Source organism: Harpia harpyja, chromosome 4 (assembly GCF_026419915.1).
Source record: "Harpia harpyja isolate bHarHar1 chromosome 4, bHarHar1 primary haplotype, whole genome shotgun sequence".
Classification (NCBI taxonomy): Eukaryota; Metazoa; Chordata; class Aves; order Accipitriformes; family Accipitridae; genus Harpia; species Harpia harpyja.
Genome location: NC_068943.1, coordinates 67,672,314 through 67,687,546, shown reverse-complemented (window position 1 = coordinate 67,687,546; position 15,233 = coordinate 67,672,314). Strand labels below are relative to the sequence as shown.

At 43.0% G+C, this 15,233-nt stretch overlaps 1 protein-coding gene across 2 annotated transcripts in view; it reads right to left on the bottom strand.

Annotated features, from left to right (window-relative positions):
* PHACTR2 (phosphatase and actin regulator 2) overlaps positions 1-13,020 on the bottom strand; it is a 144,727-nt gene extending 131,707 nt beyond the window's left edge. Inside the window, exon 1 of one of the 2 annotated variants that reach the window (XM_052784577.1) lies at positions 12,783-13,020. In XM_052784577.1, coding sequence (XP_052640537.1) covers positions 12,783-12,927 — 145 coding nt within the window. In that variant the 5' untranslated portion in view covers positions 12,928-13,020. The remainder of the gene's footprint in view (positions 1-12,782) is intronic. The other variant, XM_052784579.1, reaches the window with a different exon arrangement.
* Positions 13,021-15,233: the final 2,213 nt, after the last annotated feature.

Sequence of the window (15,233 nt, the reverse complement as noted above, 5' to 3'; positions counted from 1 at the left end):
TCAGAAGTTTTCAACACCAAAGAAGCCCAGCAGCCATTGAAAAAAACCAGCAACTGAGAATGTGACTGTAAGAGCCAAACCAAAACAGTATTAAACACTGGAAAGTCACAATGAAATCACAAGCCCAGAAACACTGCAGTAGACTTCAGTGGCAGTGTACTGCTGCATTTCAAAGAAGAGGGAAGCTCAGGTGGGTCACAGTCACAGCAATGGCTTGGCTGGACCACACTGGCATAGCCCGAGCTGCATGCTCCATTGAAGAATGCTTGGTCCGCTGGACGTGCTGGGTCTCCTCCCTTTTCTCAAAGCCAATGCATTTGCTGAGAGATCAAGATGTCTGTATTATCTACTAACACTACCCAAATACACTGAAAAGGGAGAGAAAATGTCAGCACAGACTGGAGGGGGAAAGGAAGCGGGTGCCCAGCCCTTTCTCCTTCCGTGGCAATCTCAAAGCGCAGTGACTGCAGCCTGCTTTCCTGTTCAGAGCAAGGGTCCACACGGCCAGACTTCAGCCTTCAGCCTTTCTCTTGGAGATGCCTGGTAGCTGCCAACTGCTTCCTTCCTTCCTTCCCTGTGACTGGGTACCTGTATATTCTAGCAGAGAAAGCAAGGCTCTACCAGCCTGATAGCCAGATGCTTATATTTCAGTGGTTTAGAAAAATGCCATTTGAATGAACTGGACTAAACTGAAGGTGGTTAGGTATTTTTTCATATATACACACATCATCATACCCAAGAACCTATCAATGCCTATGGACAGGGCATACCTGACTTGCTCTTATTCCTTGCGTGTCATGAATTCTCAACAGAAGAACCCATACAGCAGTTTTATGTGTAAAATACGCACCCCTATGAAAAACTGCCCTGCAGTTCTATGGCAGAGTATTTCAATGCCCACTATGGACACGACTCAGCCAATGTTCAGTGCTGCTACAGAAATTCCCAGGCTCGGAGCAATCCACTTAGGGACGTTATATCCCTCAGAGCGGCACAGAGGGAAGATATTCCATTAGAAGACAAGCAAGGAATTTTGGTTCCCTGAACCACACAAGCCTTTACTGGCAGGAGTCTTCAGCATCAGAATGAATCCCACAGGCATCTGGCACCTATCAAATGCCACTGAACCTGGCTTCTGATTTTTCCTCAGTATAATTATTACACTGGCCGAATCACTTTCACAGTGATCCCAAACTGCCGCAAAACATGAAAGCCACTCTTACAACTCTGTTTCCCATTAACAAATGGAGATTAGGAATACTGAAAAGTGCACATATTTTGATAGCTTTTATTGATATGTAAAAGGATTAGAATCAGAAATCATTTGCATGTATTTTTAAAACTCAGGTCCTCCTTATAAATGTGCATAATTTGAAGCATCTAATCCTGAGTCTGAGAGATGCATATTGCCATTTACAGAGCTCTTTCTGGATTTTTTTCCCCTCTCTCCCATTATTATGATAATCACTGTTTGTATAAAAACATTTTGGATCAAATCTCATTTACCTCATACAGGCTATGCATGAAGTTTAGTTTTCTGGGATTTATTTCCTCTGTGGGGTATATATAACTGAGACAAATTCACTGGAGCAGAAGTATGGCGTTCTAATAATTATTAGAATTCACTTCACTAATTAGTGCCTGAATTAAAATCTCCTTGTTATAATTTCTTTAAAAATAGCAATGGGCTTAGAAGGCAGACAAAACTTGTTTATTTGATGGATTTCTCACTGTCAAGACCCCGCTGCCTGGAATTCATCTAAGTATTCTAAATATTCACCCAAACTCATCTAAATATATGTTGATCTTAAGCCTAGGGTAAAAGTGAGTGTGACACAATTCCCCTTCAAAATACTGAGGGAGAAATTCCTTGGGTTTTGGCCTTTCATTTCACATACCTTATTGTCAGTTATTTCTTTGCTGCTTGGGAAAATTCCTTCCCATCTCTTTTGCTTCCCTCTGCTTTTAAAGGAGGTGGAGAGGACACCCTGCCACAGATGGGGAGACATAGATGTGGCTCTTCCATCCAGCCAAAAAGCAAGATGCATCTTTATCTCCTTACCCAATGTGTCTGGTGCAGGTGGATGGCTTGTATGCTCAGTCCTGCGTCCCCTACTGGCATTCGTGAGCTGGCCTAAACACAGAGCAATAAAAAACCTGCAACTGCAAAAGACCGTGCTCATTGCCGCTGCAAAACAGTTTCTTTTCACACACTTTTTAGTGTGTTTCCAGCAGGGTAGCTTTCACTTTCTCCTGGGACGCTATCCCCAGCCCAATAAATCTCACTCCCAAGAAACCTTTTACACACGTCCCCTCCTATGCTTGCAGCACTTTTCCAATCTTGGCCTAGAATGAGTGGAACAAGTATCTTTTTCCCCACAGAGTTTACACAATAATGCAATAAAGCTGCAAAAGCTCTGTGCTCCACCGAGTCACTTTCACTCACCAGGAATTTATGTGATACCAACTTGTGTGTTGCTTGCAATAGACAATTTCTGATTTTAACAAATTACAATTCCACCGAAGTGCAAAACCATCCAAAAGAGGCAATATTGTTACAGACTTCATAGAAGACATAAGAAGTATAGAAAATCTTTACTTAAACTGCTGACACCAAGACTAAGTCTGGTGGGTCTTTCTCCCCCTGAACTCAGCAGACCGGTTACAGACATCTTGGCAGCACTCACTCTGGCGGTGTTTCCTTTCTCTTTTTAAAAGACTAGCAACTGCATTATTTTAGACATTGTGAAAAAAGTGCTTTCGTTTGCATTTTACTTAACCCAGCTTAAATTAAGAGTGATTTCAAAGCAACGCCTAACTTGCTAATAGGCAATTACCTTGCGATTTCGAGATGGCGTGCCACCTTCCCTCACCCAAGGATGGGCAAACCTGCGGAGTTGCCTGTCTCCTGGTGCTGCCTCCACGGCAGGCACCGAGTGAAAGGCTTTATTTGTCCCCATGAAAGCTGCAAGGGAAGCAACTTTCTTCCAGGATCTGGTGATGATCAGGAGAGCTCTTTGACACAGAGCCGAAAAAGGGCAGGCAGCACATCTGAAGCCCCAAGCTCTCCCCAAAGTCTTTCACCCCTGTAGCTGAAAGAAAGTCATTCACTCTGCTGTTTCCCTCCAGGTCTGGCAGATCCTACGCTGCAAGGGTGTAGCTTTCAGATGCTGTTTCTGACAGACCACTAAAAGCACAAGCTGTAGTACAATGTGCTCATGTACCCTGTGCCCGGTGATAAACACCTGTACCACAGAGTGAAATAGGTGCTGCTGGCTCGTGAGCCGAAATCACCTACAAAATCATACATACGTTCACCAGTTCGCCACGTGAAGATCCCATTAGACAAATCACAAGTTGATGATATAAGTAAGAGAAAGCTCAGAAAATTACTGCATCAATCCTTTGGAAATCTTCCCCCAAAATGATTTTTGCTATTTGCAGATCAAAAGCCATTGTTTATCTCAACTTCCAAAGAATAAGGCAAAATTCATAGCAGATGTGTCTCCAAAGACTTAAATAGCTGTGTGGCAGCATATTTTTTGGATTTGCTATTCACTAAAATAAACTCGGTGTGAAATACTGCCATTCAGTTTTGTTTGCAGCAAGGCATAACAGGAAAAAAATATTATTTTTTTTAAATGTTCAGGGCTCAAAAGTCAAATGGCTGGAAGAAAGATTCCGTGGCCCTGGGGAGCTGTAACTCTGCCTCTTGACTCACTCCTAAGGATACAGAGTTGAGAGTCTACTCAGAGAACCACAGACAGAGGTGCCTATAGCCCAAGTAACAAGCAGCAGGCCATGCTTCATCCTTGGGGCTAAAGCAGTTCATATCATGACCTGGGATGTCCACTGGTCCCTGATGGATTACACATGCTCTGGCTGTGTAAGTAAAAGGACTTAATTCAATTCCAACCCTTCTGAGCTTGCCAAAACTGCTTTTAATTAAAAAAAAAAAAAAAAATCAGAATTATGTCTTGTTGCTGCTGCCTTTTCATGCTGCACTTTGGTAGCACTCACCTTTTTTTCAGATAAAAGGCTCACAGTTTCTTCGGTGGTTTAAACCACTAACACTAACTGTCAGCCCTGACACTGGGCAACAGAAGAAATAAATAAAAAATTGGCAAGCTGATGACTGCTAATTACCCTTTCACTCACAAAGTTTAAATATAGCTGCCTGTGTTTGAACACAAAGAAGGCCTGCAATTAGGACACATTCAGCCGCAAATGCACCACAACCCCTTCTTTACTCTGCTTGTAGATGATACAAAACAATACCTCAACACCAATTCTACTTGGTGCCTGTAATTTTCTTGAGTACTGTGTACATTAGTCACAGATGTATCTTAAAAGCTGTGATTGTTCCCCCCAAAATGGAAAAAGCAAACACACGCTCCGGAGGGGAGCTTTGCTACACATGTTCTTTAGGGCCTGGTTCCATGAAATACTTCTTTATACACCCTTATTCTTTCAAGAAGGCATTTGAACCTTTAAAGAATTAGATATCCAATGATTTAGCCATAACAAAGTAAAGTGGCAGTGGTTACACTTGCCCTGTATAGGTGGATGGGGTCCCTTAGAATAATCACATTTCTGTGCCAGGAAAATTCTGACACTTCTCTGCTGCCTTTGTTCCTGTTCCTGCTCCGCAAATTAGAAAAGAACTCCTATATCAAATTTTCATATGCTGAAAAATTCTAAAAAACTCGGACTAATTTTTTGAAGTGACAATTACCATTTTCAAATTTTGACAGATATTTCTTCTGAAAATGCAGAAATGTGACTGAAATCAGGATTGTTTCTACAAAAAAAGTGGATTTTTATGAAACTCTTATTTCTTCAGGATACATTTGTGTTCAAAGAAACTTTAGCTAACTTGACAACTTTAAATAATGCAGGGATCATGCCAGTCTTCAGCCTTTTCCTGATCCTCACCACTGTGCCAAGCTTTATCTTAAAAAGGCTCTGAAGCACTTCTCCTCCATTCCTAACATTCAGCAATCTGTTTTTTTAAGAATTATTAGGACTCCTTTTTTTCCCTTCCCGATGAGTTCCTAAAATTGAAACAATCTTTGCTCTGCCTGTACAAATTCTGATCTTTATCTCCCTGTGACAGTCAGAATATAACTTTATGTTTGCAGGTTCCTAGTCCATTCACATCTCAGTCTATGGGGTCAAAGAGCCTCCAACATCTGGGAAGCACTGGAGTGCATCAGACTTGAATGGGCAGAACAGAAACTAACCCATACACAGGCAGACCTAGACAGAGGATCATCAAAAGTGGTATGTAGGCTATCGACACAATACAAATGAGATTCCTTGGAAGCTATGGAGAAGAGAGAAAAGAAGGTAGTAGGGGAGAGGGGAGTGAAAGAGTGGGGAGAAGGTGAAAGGAAGAAAGAGATTAATGCCTTTTTATTTCCAGTGTAGTTTGGATAGGAGCGACTTGGGTAAAGGTGCCAAAACTGAGCTACTGACTGATGCATCCAGCTAACAGAAATAGTGTGTGGTACCGTGCAACTGGGCAAATTCCTCAAGTGGGAGCCAACACAATTTGTGTGTGAGACTGAAGTCACGTCTGAAATTGAAGGGAAAGAAAAAGTAAGTGCTTTTAATAGGAGTCCACTCTCCCCAAACAAGTTTTTTTCTCGATACTGTAAATTGTGCAAACATTCAAAAATGTAGGGCAAACTGTAAAATACATGTTTTAATTAAAAATAATGATTAAATGCTACATTTTCTGAAAAATAAGACACTTAGTAAAAAATATGATCATTATTTCAAAGAGAAGCCATTTACACACAGTATTTTACCATGTGAAGAGTTGCCATGTTGCCACCTCTGGTAGAACGCTTCCTCTTCCACATTTCTCTCCCAGCTCCCCTCCGTTCAGCCCTGTACTTCTTTGAATGTGGCCAAACATGTTTTAACAACAACATGAGAAGTGGGAACGGCAATCCAGAATGTGCCAGAAATATATAAGAAATGTGAGAAAGGAGAGGGTAAGAAAGTGTCTTATCACCAAAACATGCAGTGGTTTAAGCTGCTTTTTAGATCCACTTCGTTATAAAGTCCTCTACCTGAAAGCATGGCAGACTTGCAAAGTGTAGTGGCTTTGAAGCTTCAGACTATATTATAGTGCAGATGCTTCCAAGCCCATTATACTAAGTACTCAATACTGATAAATTTTAGTAATATTTCACTGCTTAAGCCTTTCAAAACAAAAAAAAGTAACACCACTGAAGGCACTCATAGGATTTATACAACACAACATCTTAAAAGTCCAATTCTGCATCAAAACTGCATGATGAGGAACAAGTTTTCTCAGCTCACCATCAAGGGAAGTGTTGACTGCCTACAAACTCTGCTTGTATTTCAGGAAGATCACAGTGCTTTCTATGTGAATGAAAAGCAAGAGCATCCCTTGTTGTGGTGGGTTTTAAGACTGACAATCTCAAAGATAAAGTGAAAAGTGATTGAACTCGGAACACCAAAGTCAGGATTTTCTAGTTTCTTCTAGATATTTTTACTTTTGCGCCACTTGGTTTGTACCTGAGAAAAACTAACTTCTGCATCTGTTAAAAAGAGCAACATGCTAGGTAAAATGCTTGGGAAAAAGAAAAAAGAAAAGATTACCACTGAAGAGCTCTTTGCCTTATGCTAGAGCATATTAAATGAGAACTACTAAAATTCAGAAGCAAGACTAATACTGGTGTTACTGAAAACTGAAATCCTACAGGATTCTGGCTCTGAAAAGATTCTGACTTCAAAAAGCAAAAATAAATAAAAATGTAAATTCTTCACTAATCTTTAAAAAACCTGCCAACTATCCCCAGCCCTTTGACCTTAAATAGTGCCTGCTTTTTCAGGAAATAACGGCAAAAAGAGCAGGAGGCAGCGGCGTGGGGAAGAAAGATAAATGATTTATGCTAACGATGGATTTGACTGATGAAACATTTAGGTTTTAAAACAAAAACAAATGCTTTTTTGGAACAAGTTGTTTACATTCAGTAAGAGAAGGAGTAAAAATTCTTCTTCAGCTAATTCTTCTTTTGATCACTTCTTCAGGCTTCATACTTGACATGTGGTCTGATATTAAATGGTTACTTGCTAGAAGCCACACACCAGCAGGAAGTGCTAAATGCCAAAGGGCCTTGAGAAACTAAAACAACCACAGGAGCAAAACGCTGAACAGATCCCACAGTCAGCTACTGATTAATTGCTGCAAAACAGGCCTTAAATCCTATGGTGTAAATGTTCGCAGTCCAATTTCTACTTAGCCAACCATGAAGATTATTACCACATTTAGAAAATACTTTTTTTTTTTAATCCTGAGCCCAAGTCCGAATATTTAATTATAAAGTTGTTGTCCCAGAGACTGGGTCATGTGTAAATGATGCATAGAATACATGGTTTGTATTTGTAAATCATAGTGTTCCCTGTGTTCCCAGTGTTCCCCGTTTCACACTTAATCAGGGTTAATACCAAGAACATATCCCAGTTATTCTGCAAGAGTTGGTGTGGAATAATGTCTTTTAGTCCAGGGTAAAACAGGCCGATTCTTATTTCATATGTAATATTGTATAAACCCATATTAGAAACAGCTGGCCATATTCTGGCACACACTTCTTCCCTGCACACCCACCCAATCTTATAAACTAAACCAGTTTTCAGGCAGACCTAAACTTTATCAATGTATGCAGTACAAAATGTTGTATGATTCCTGGATTGTTCCTCAGCACCCTCCTGAAACTACAAGTTACATGTAAGGATGACTGGAATGAGATTTAACATTACAGGATGATGGTCTAAGCGTGTTTCCAGATTATTACGAAGAAGTAGATGCTTCAATTCTGTAAGCATATGTCAAATTTCATATGGTTAAGATTGCTGCAACTTTCTCATAGTTCAAATTTTCAAATTGATGGAAAAATATTAATGTGGACTTTGGGACAGGATGCACTGTTTCTTGGAAATCACACAGTCGGGTTGAGTTTAGTTTCTAAATCTCCAGCAACAATGATTTGTCTTAACTTCTATTCTAGTTTTCTACCCCAAATTAACCACCTTGGGCTTCTTGCAAAGTTCTGTGCTTCGATTTATGTTGCAAACAAGTCCTGCTTGATACAATGGAGATTCATGTTTTCCCGTAACTCCCATATTTTCATATAATGTACCAAGCCAGTTGCTTTAGTTACGAGTGTTCTTCCACATCATGAGGCTGCTCTCCCCTCACCCCCATCTGATGACTGAAAAACATGACCTTCTAACTGCCCTCCCAAAGCACATCTGATGTCTTCTTCACAAACACTGAACACAACTCCCATAGACCTTGGTAGGACTCTTGCTTGGTGTATATGGAAATTGCATCCAAGAAACTGGAATCTGTGGCCATTTTGGGAAATAAAAGCGCAGAGGGAAATACAGGCAAACCTTAACAGCTACCTACCTAGCCAAAATTTATCTTTTTCCCTAGGTTCCAAAACCCAGATAGTCAAGTCAATCTCTAGATAAGAAGGTTTGGGGAGTCACTCTTTCTAGATGCTCAGATACCTCCAGCTGCCAAAAACATTTTATTTCCTTCACATCAGCCAGAAAGTCTGTCCTTTAAGAAAAGAATCTGATGTTTGCTAGGTTTACAATGCGGAGCGCTCTAATCATGAAGAGCTCCAATAATTCCAAAAATCATCAATTTTCTTCCCATCCAACATCAGCCACTCTGAGCACTACATGAAATCTTCCCTGATTCTTCACTGAGGTGGATGAGTATAAGCCATCCTTTCACCCACCCTATTCTGGACTCAGCAGCAGAAGGAATCATAGCTGTTACTCATTACCATTTTGAATAAATTAACCTGCAAAGGACCACTTTGCTACCCAAAAATTCCCAGAATAATCTTGGGAGGCAGGACAAGTTTTGAGGCCAGACTGTCATTTGCACTCCACCTTTCACTCTCTGCTGCAACCCAGCATCTGGGGTATAGCCTGAAGTATTGAATTGCTGCCTGAATTCTCAGGTAGGCTTTTTTAATATCTGTCATCAGAAAGGTATGAAAAAAAAGCATGAAAGGAATGGAAACATGCATGAGGAGCTCACCTCTCTACCTGCAAGGTGCATTTCTTAGCAGTGGAACAAATTATCTGAAACTTCTACTTCTTGCTAAAGAGCGAGACCTCAAGAGGAACTGCAACAATATGACTCTGTGAATCCCAGAGTGGAGAAATGGGTGTTTTTTTGACTTCTGGTCTGAGCAGTAAAGTTCCCTTTTCACCAACACATACCTCACCACAAACCTCACCACCTTCGGAACTAAATGCAAGGCTGTATAGCAAAACCCACAACACTGAAAAGAGAACAAACTGAAAACTGTCTACGTGGACATGCAGATAAAGAATGGGCACCGCAAAGCTGAGGTTGGTGCCTGTCACGAACAGAACTGCCAGCGCCTCTTTGCAACCGGAGCACAAAGGCAGCTGATAAGAAACACCAACATCCCCCTGCACCCTGGGGCTCACCGCTCATGCTGAGAGCTGCCCACAGCCCCATAGCCAGCAAATCTAGATTTTGGAGAAATTCTGGGAAAGCACTTGAACAGAGACTTTGTTTCAAATGCAGTTCAGTCTCCATCTATGCTGGGCAAATCAAGAGACTCAGCTAATGTGATCCACCTTTAAGTTGGGTTTAAATCTAGTCACTAAACATGGAATGCTGCTTAAAGGTATGTAATTCAAGCAGCATTCTTCAAGCGGCACTGGTGTTGCTCTGAAATTTTAGGAGAACATGGTTTTTTTCACCAATCTCGTAGCAATGCTCTGGCAAACCAGCCAGTTGTGAGGTGGGGAGTACAGTGTTGAAGTGATGCACAGGCTATGCCTGCCACAAAGGCTCTGAACTTCAGTGACATTACACTTTTTCAGGGTCTAAATCAAAAGTCTAGATCATGCCACCCTTACTCATGATGAGGATCACCTTATTCCTCCCAGGGCCTTACCAGAAGTAAAGAAGATGTTGGAAGGTAAAGGCATGATACCATGACAGGTGAGGTAACAGCCCAGAGAGGGACATTAAGTAATCTTCTACCACTAACCCTAAAAGAAAAGCCCAGCTTTAAGAAGAAGAAAAGCAGAAAATATACTGCTCTCACAAACTGGACCACAGTTGATGAAGTGAGATGCTGTAAAGTGATACCAGGAAGTTGTTACGTTCAGCATATGATAATAGCAGAGGAAGGAGTGGGGGTAAGAAAGGACAGGCAGCATAAACATGGGGACCGCCCGACCAGCCTCACTGTACTATCGAGATACATACAGTACTGATCTAGAATAACAAACAGATGCATTTTATGAGCCACTGCCAAAGCTGCTTTTAGAAAGGCTATTACATTTCCCTTAGCGAGAAGGGTCTCTACAAATATTGACTCTTAACAGAACCTGCACTGAGAGTGGTAGATCAGGTGATGGTAAAATAAACGACAGTGCGAACTATCTATAGGGGTACCAACCCATTACTGATGGAGTGCGAGGAGACAATATCGTCTTCTCAGCACAGCCGGCATCAGGATCTAGAAAATGAAGATTAATATGCAACAGAAACTGCAACTTATGACTTCAACAGTTGCAAGTGAATCACTCCAGGAACGGGCAGCAAGCAAACATTTTGCAGGTTATTTAAAATGCAAATTGTTCTTTTCTAAATGGAGCAGCTGGAGCCCAGGTAACATCTGATGTAAATCAGTGACCTACTTTAAATTAATCAAATGGAACAGCTATAGAAAGAGGTAGAAGCAAAAATAATAATAAGGCTCATATTTTTTCTCTAAGTGCTTCACATTTCTGCCCCTGTTACGGTTGTTCTCCAGGTTAGTGGGGGAATGAAAAAGCAGGTTATTTTAATGGCATCTAAGTATAAAAACAATTCTCTAACCACCACATTAAAAATTAAACAGCTTTGCATCTTTAATGCATACTTTCCTTTTTAAAGAGGGAATCAACAGTTGTGTGGCAGCATGCAAGTATTTTTGTTGTGCCCAGTGAGCAGCTGGAAAAAAATACAGGAAGCAGCAATGGAGAAAATAGAGAATGAAAGAAAAGATGTCAAAAAAAAAAAAAACCCAGAGAAAGCAAATCTTGTCACTTGCTGGCAGGAAGCACATCCTCAAAATTAAAAGAAAAAAATCAAGTAGGGCAACAGGGAGGCCTAAATTTTGTGTGTAAGAAACTACAAATAACAACACATCTTTGAAAACACCATCATTTTTACCTCCACTGGATTTGCCAGTCTCTTCTAATGAACCCAGCTCATTGTTAGTAGTCTTTGTAGTTAAGCTAACAACCAACATAGTCTAACATTGACATAGTCTCAATCTTGTCAACCTCTGTGGTGATCCCTCTGCATCCAGGTTAAGGCATCTTGTGTACATATCAGGTCGTAGTGCGTTGTTCATGCAGCACTCTTCCAGATGGTGCTGAAATACACCTTCCACCTAAAAGCAGTCCTTTCTGAGTTGGACAAACCACTGAAACCCCCTCCCTCCTCCCTGTCCCAAATGTCCTTCAGTGTAACTTTTAAGTAGACACAGAAAAAGATAGAGCAGAGAATTATGCAGAAAACGGCACGTAGAGTTGTTTTTCCTTGCAGTTTCTGGCCCCACAAGTTGAATCTACTTGCTCCTATGTGAATAAGCAAGTTTTCATTCCCTCTCTCCTCATCAGGCAGGCATAGCTGTACATTTGAGCTTCCCCAAGCAAACGGTCTGCTTCATCTTAACACTCCCTGATGAGCAAACATAAGAAGACACAGTGGTCCACTGCAGACCTGACCGTGCACCACGCTGTCCTACTTGTGCCGCAGCAGAGGAGGTCCCTCAGTACACTCTGGAGCTTCCCCGATGGCATTGTGGTTCATGGGTACCTCTGGGCAGTAGCGTACGAGTGCATCCAAAATACCAGAGACGTACATGCCTACAGTCTTGTTTGAGTCAATACAGCATGGCTGATTTGCAACCGGGCGAGCACACATTTTCAAAATGTGCTCAGCAGTATGGAGACCAGAAATTCATTTTCCTTAATACCCAACCTCAGGAAACAGCCTGAGTAAAGAATAGCCCAACTGAGTATGTATTTATTTTACTTTGGCCACTTTCAATATCTGCACTATAAACTAGGACCCTCACTTCATCTCATTTTACACAGCAAAGCTACTCCAAATCCTGCAGGAAGCCTGCTCTGTCCCACAGGGCCAGCTTCCACCCCCAAATCATCCTGTGTGCACTTGCAGTGGTTACCTCCTGAAGGAGGACAGTGGGATACAGACTCACGCATTTTTTTTGCCTCACCTGTTAACGAAAAACCCAATGGAGATGTAAGTGCATGAGGTAAAATTCTAACACACAACTGAAGGGTAACGTGTGAGGTGGCAGGACGAGGAGTTTTCATGTCCCCGCAATACACCCTGAAGCCTTCCTGGGGCTTTCCTGCCCTTGCAGTCAGAGAAGCTTCGGCCAAAAGGTGGGTACCCATGACTTCACTGGGATTCATTTAAATCTGAGAACATGGGTATGAAAAGCCAGGAACTTGATAAACGTCATCTCGAGGGGTAGATCAAGCACTACGTAAAGCAGGGACCCACACTCTGGCCACCGAGAGAAGACAGTCCCAGGTCCGGGAGGGCAGGGCAGGGTAGGGTGTGGAGGAGGATGTCTTTTCCCAAATTCCCCAGTTCAGCTCGGCTCGGGAGACTCGGGGGACTCGGACACAAGGACCCTCCCCACCCTCCCCCTTACCTGAGCCTCCCACGTTGGACCGGAGAAGGCAGGTTCTCCGGGAGGAGGAGAAGGAGGAGATGTCGCTTTGGGAGCGGCCGCGGGGACCGGGCAAGGACCAGGCGGGCTGCGGTAGTCCCCCGGTGCTCCCCGGCCTCTCAGCCATCGCCGTCGGGGAACCGAGAGGGGCAGGGAGGAGAGGAGAGAAAGAAGCGGCGAGGGAGGGGAAAGGGAAAGTTTGCAGAGGAAGAGCCGCCCCTCGCCTCCGACCGCCCCGCCGGAGCGGGGCCGCCCCGCCGGAACGGCGATGGGGATTTTGGGTCTCTCGGAGCCTAAATTTTGTGTTTGCGCAGGGGCAAAGCAAGGGGGGTGCGTGTGCGTGAAGATGCACGGAGGGAGGGGACCCCCTCCGCGTCCCCTCCCTCCGTGCATCTTCACCCCCCCCCCCCCCGGGTTGTCTTCATGCTCCCCGCTCCCGTCATTTCCAACTCTCGGAAAAAAAAAAGAAAAAAAAAAAGACCATCAGTTAAAAAAGAGCCGAGCAACCGACACCACCACTTCTGTTTTGTGTAACAGGGTGCCCTCCCTCTCTCCCTCCTGCCCTGGCCCGTCCCCCGCAAAACCGGGAGGTTGCACAAGGCATCGCACCCCTGCAGCCGAGCAGGGAGGGAGATGAGTCAAATCTCCTGTGTGTCCCCCCCCTCCGCCCCCCCTCCGTCTTTTTTTCAGGCTTGGGTTGCAGGCAAGAGGCTTTTCACAACCAGTTTTATGAGCGTGTGACTCAAGGGTTTGGGAGGGACGTAGTCCTCCTGCCTTTCAGATCAGAAGCAGGAATCACACCGACTTTGGCAAAAGCAAAATCAAGCCCCGTGGTTTCATTTTCTGGTGTTTGTTTGACAGATACACTTTTAATGACACGATTCACCTTTAAAATTATATTTAACGGCTTCACTGCTTTTTACAGGCAAATCATTTTATATTCTGCCTTGAATTAAATCCTCACTGCCCTGAAGCTGCTGGCACAATGGCAAAGACAGAGAGGACTTCACCCTGTATATTTAACGCATCCAGTGCCACATTACCTAGCTATCAAATATGAGAGTCCCATTCAGGCTGTATGAAAACATCACAACAACTGCCCCTCCGCGGGTCTGAATCAAATCCTATCAAGTCTAAAACATGTCCATGGGAAATTCAGTTCATGGCCTCTGCTTCCACCCAAGCAACCAAGTGCCCTCCTCTCAACGCCAAGCCCCGTGCAGCTCCACAGGCACGGTGGTTTTGCAGTCCTCCTGGCAGTCAGGCACCCTTTGCCTTTGTCCAAGCAATTGATCCAGTACATGAGTCTCGTATGTCAGCCATTAGTCAGGGCAAAAGGTCTTTTCTGCTCAACGTCTCCCAGGGAATTGCCTTTATTATTTCCTCTCCTTCTTCCCTCCGCTGACAGACCTGCCTGCTCCTTCCCTAGCTGCGGAGAGCTTTCCCAGCAGGACTGTGCTGCAAGAATGAGAGGCAGGGGCTTCTCTTCACGGGGCGCAGAAGCAAGCTCCATGCTTACAGACCTTCCTGCAGGGGCCCGGTGGCTCCAGCATCGTGCAGGCAGGCACGCTGTACCCAGGTTTAGAGAGCTTCCCGCAATCGCAGACACTGGTCCTGCGTTATTCACAAAATCTTACAATGTACTATTTTTATTATTTACCCTTTGCAGCTTGCATCATTACAGATGTGACTGCACTGAGGACCTTTTCCCTCATTGGAGATTTCAGTAGCTGTGCCTGTGTGGGCTGGTGACATTTTCTGAACCTGTTTACACCTTAATCAGAAGTATACTCATGACTGCTATTTACTGAACTGTTTTCTATTTTTTTTTTTTTAATTTAAAAGATGTGATCAATTTCATTACTGAAATACACAGTTTCTGCTTGAAATCTCACCAAAGTCGATAGCAGGTCACTGATGTCAGAGGGCTTCGGGTCAGACCCTTGAGCTTTTTTTAAACCATTTTTCTTTCAAAGCATTTTGAGCCACAGAGCAGTTGTAACTTTGGTGTGCTGTACAGAATAAGCTTCAGAGAGTCTACTTCAAAATTCCCACATTAAGGAGCTGCTCAGTGTCTGCAATCCTTTGATGTGATCAAAAAGAAAAGGAGAACCTGAAGAAATCCAAAGATAAACTAGAAAAGATGCCATAGCAAGAGGTCAAAGGTGTTTAAGGATTCCTTTTGAGAAGCAAAGTGACATCTAAAGGGGTGAAGGTAAAAGAAGACATAGAGAAAGTAGGTCAACATTGACTGTAAAAAAGATATGAAGAGGGTCCTATTGTGGTATCAAAGTACTTTAAATCAGAGTAACGTGAACAGTCAGAAGGAAAGAATGATACCATGGAAGTCACAATGTTTTTCATCAGCCTGTAACTTAATACACTCATCAAGGTATATAAATTAAAATATTAAAAAATTATGTACTTCCTGTT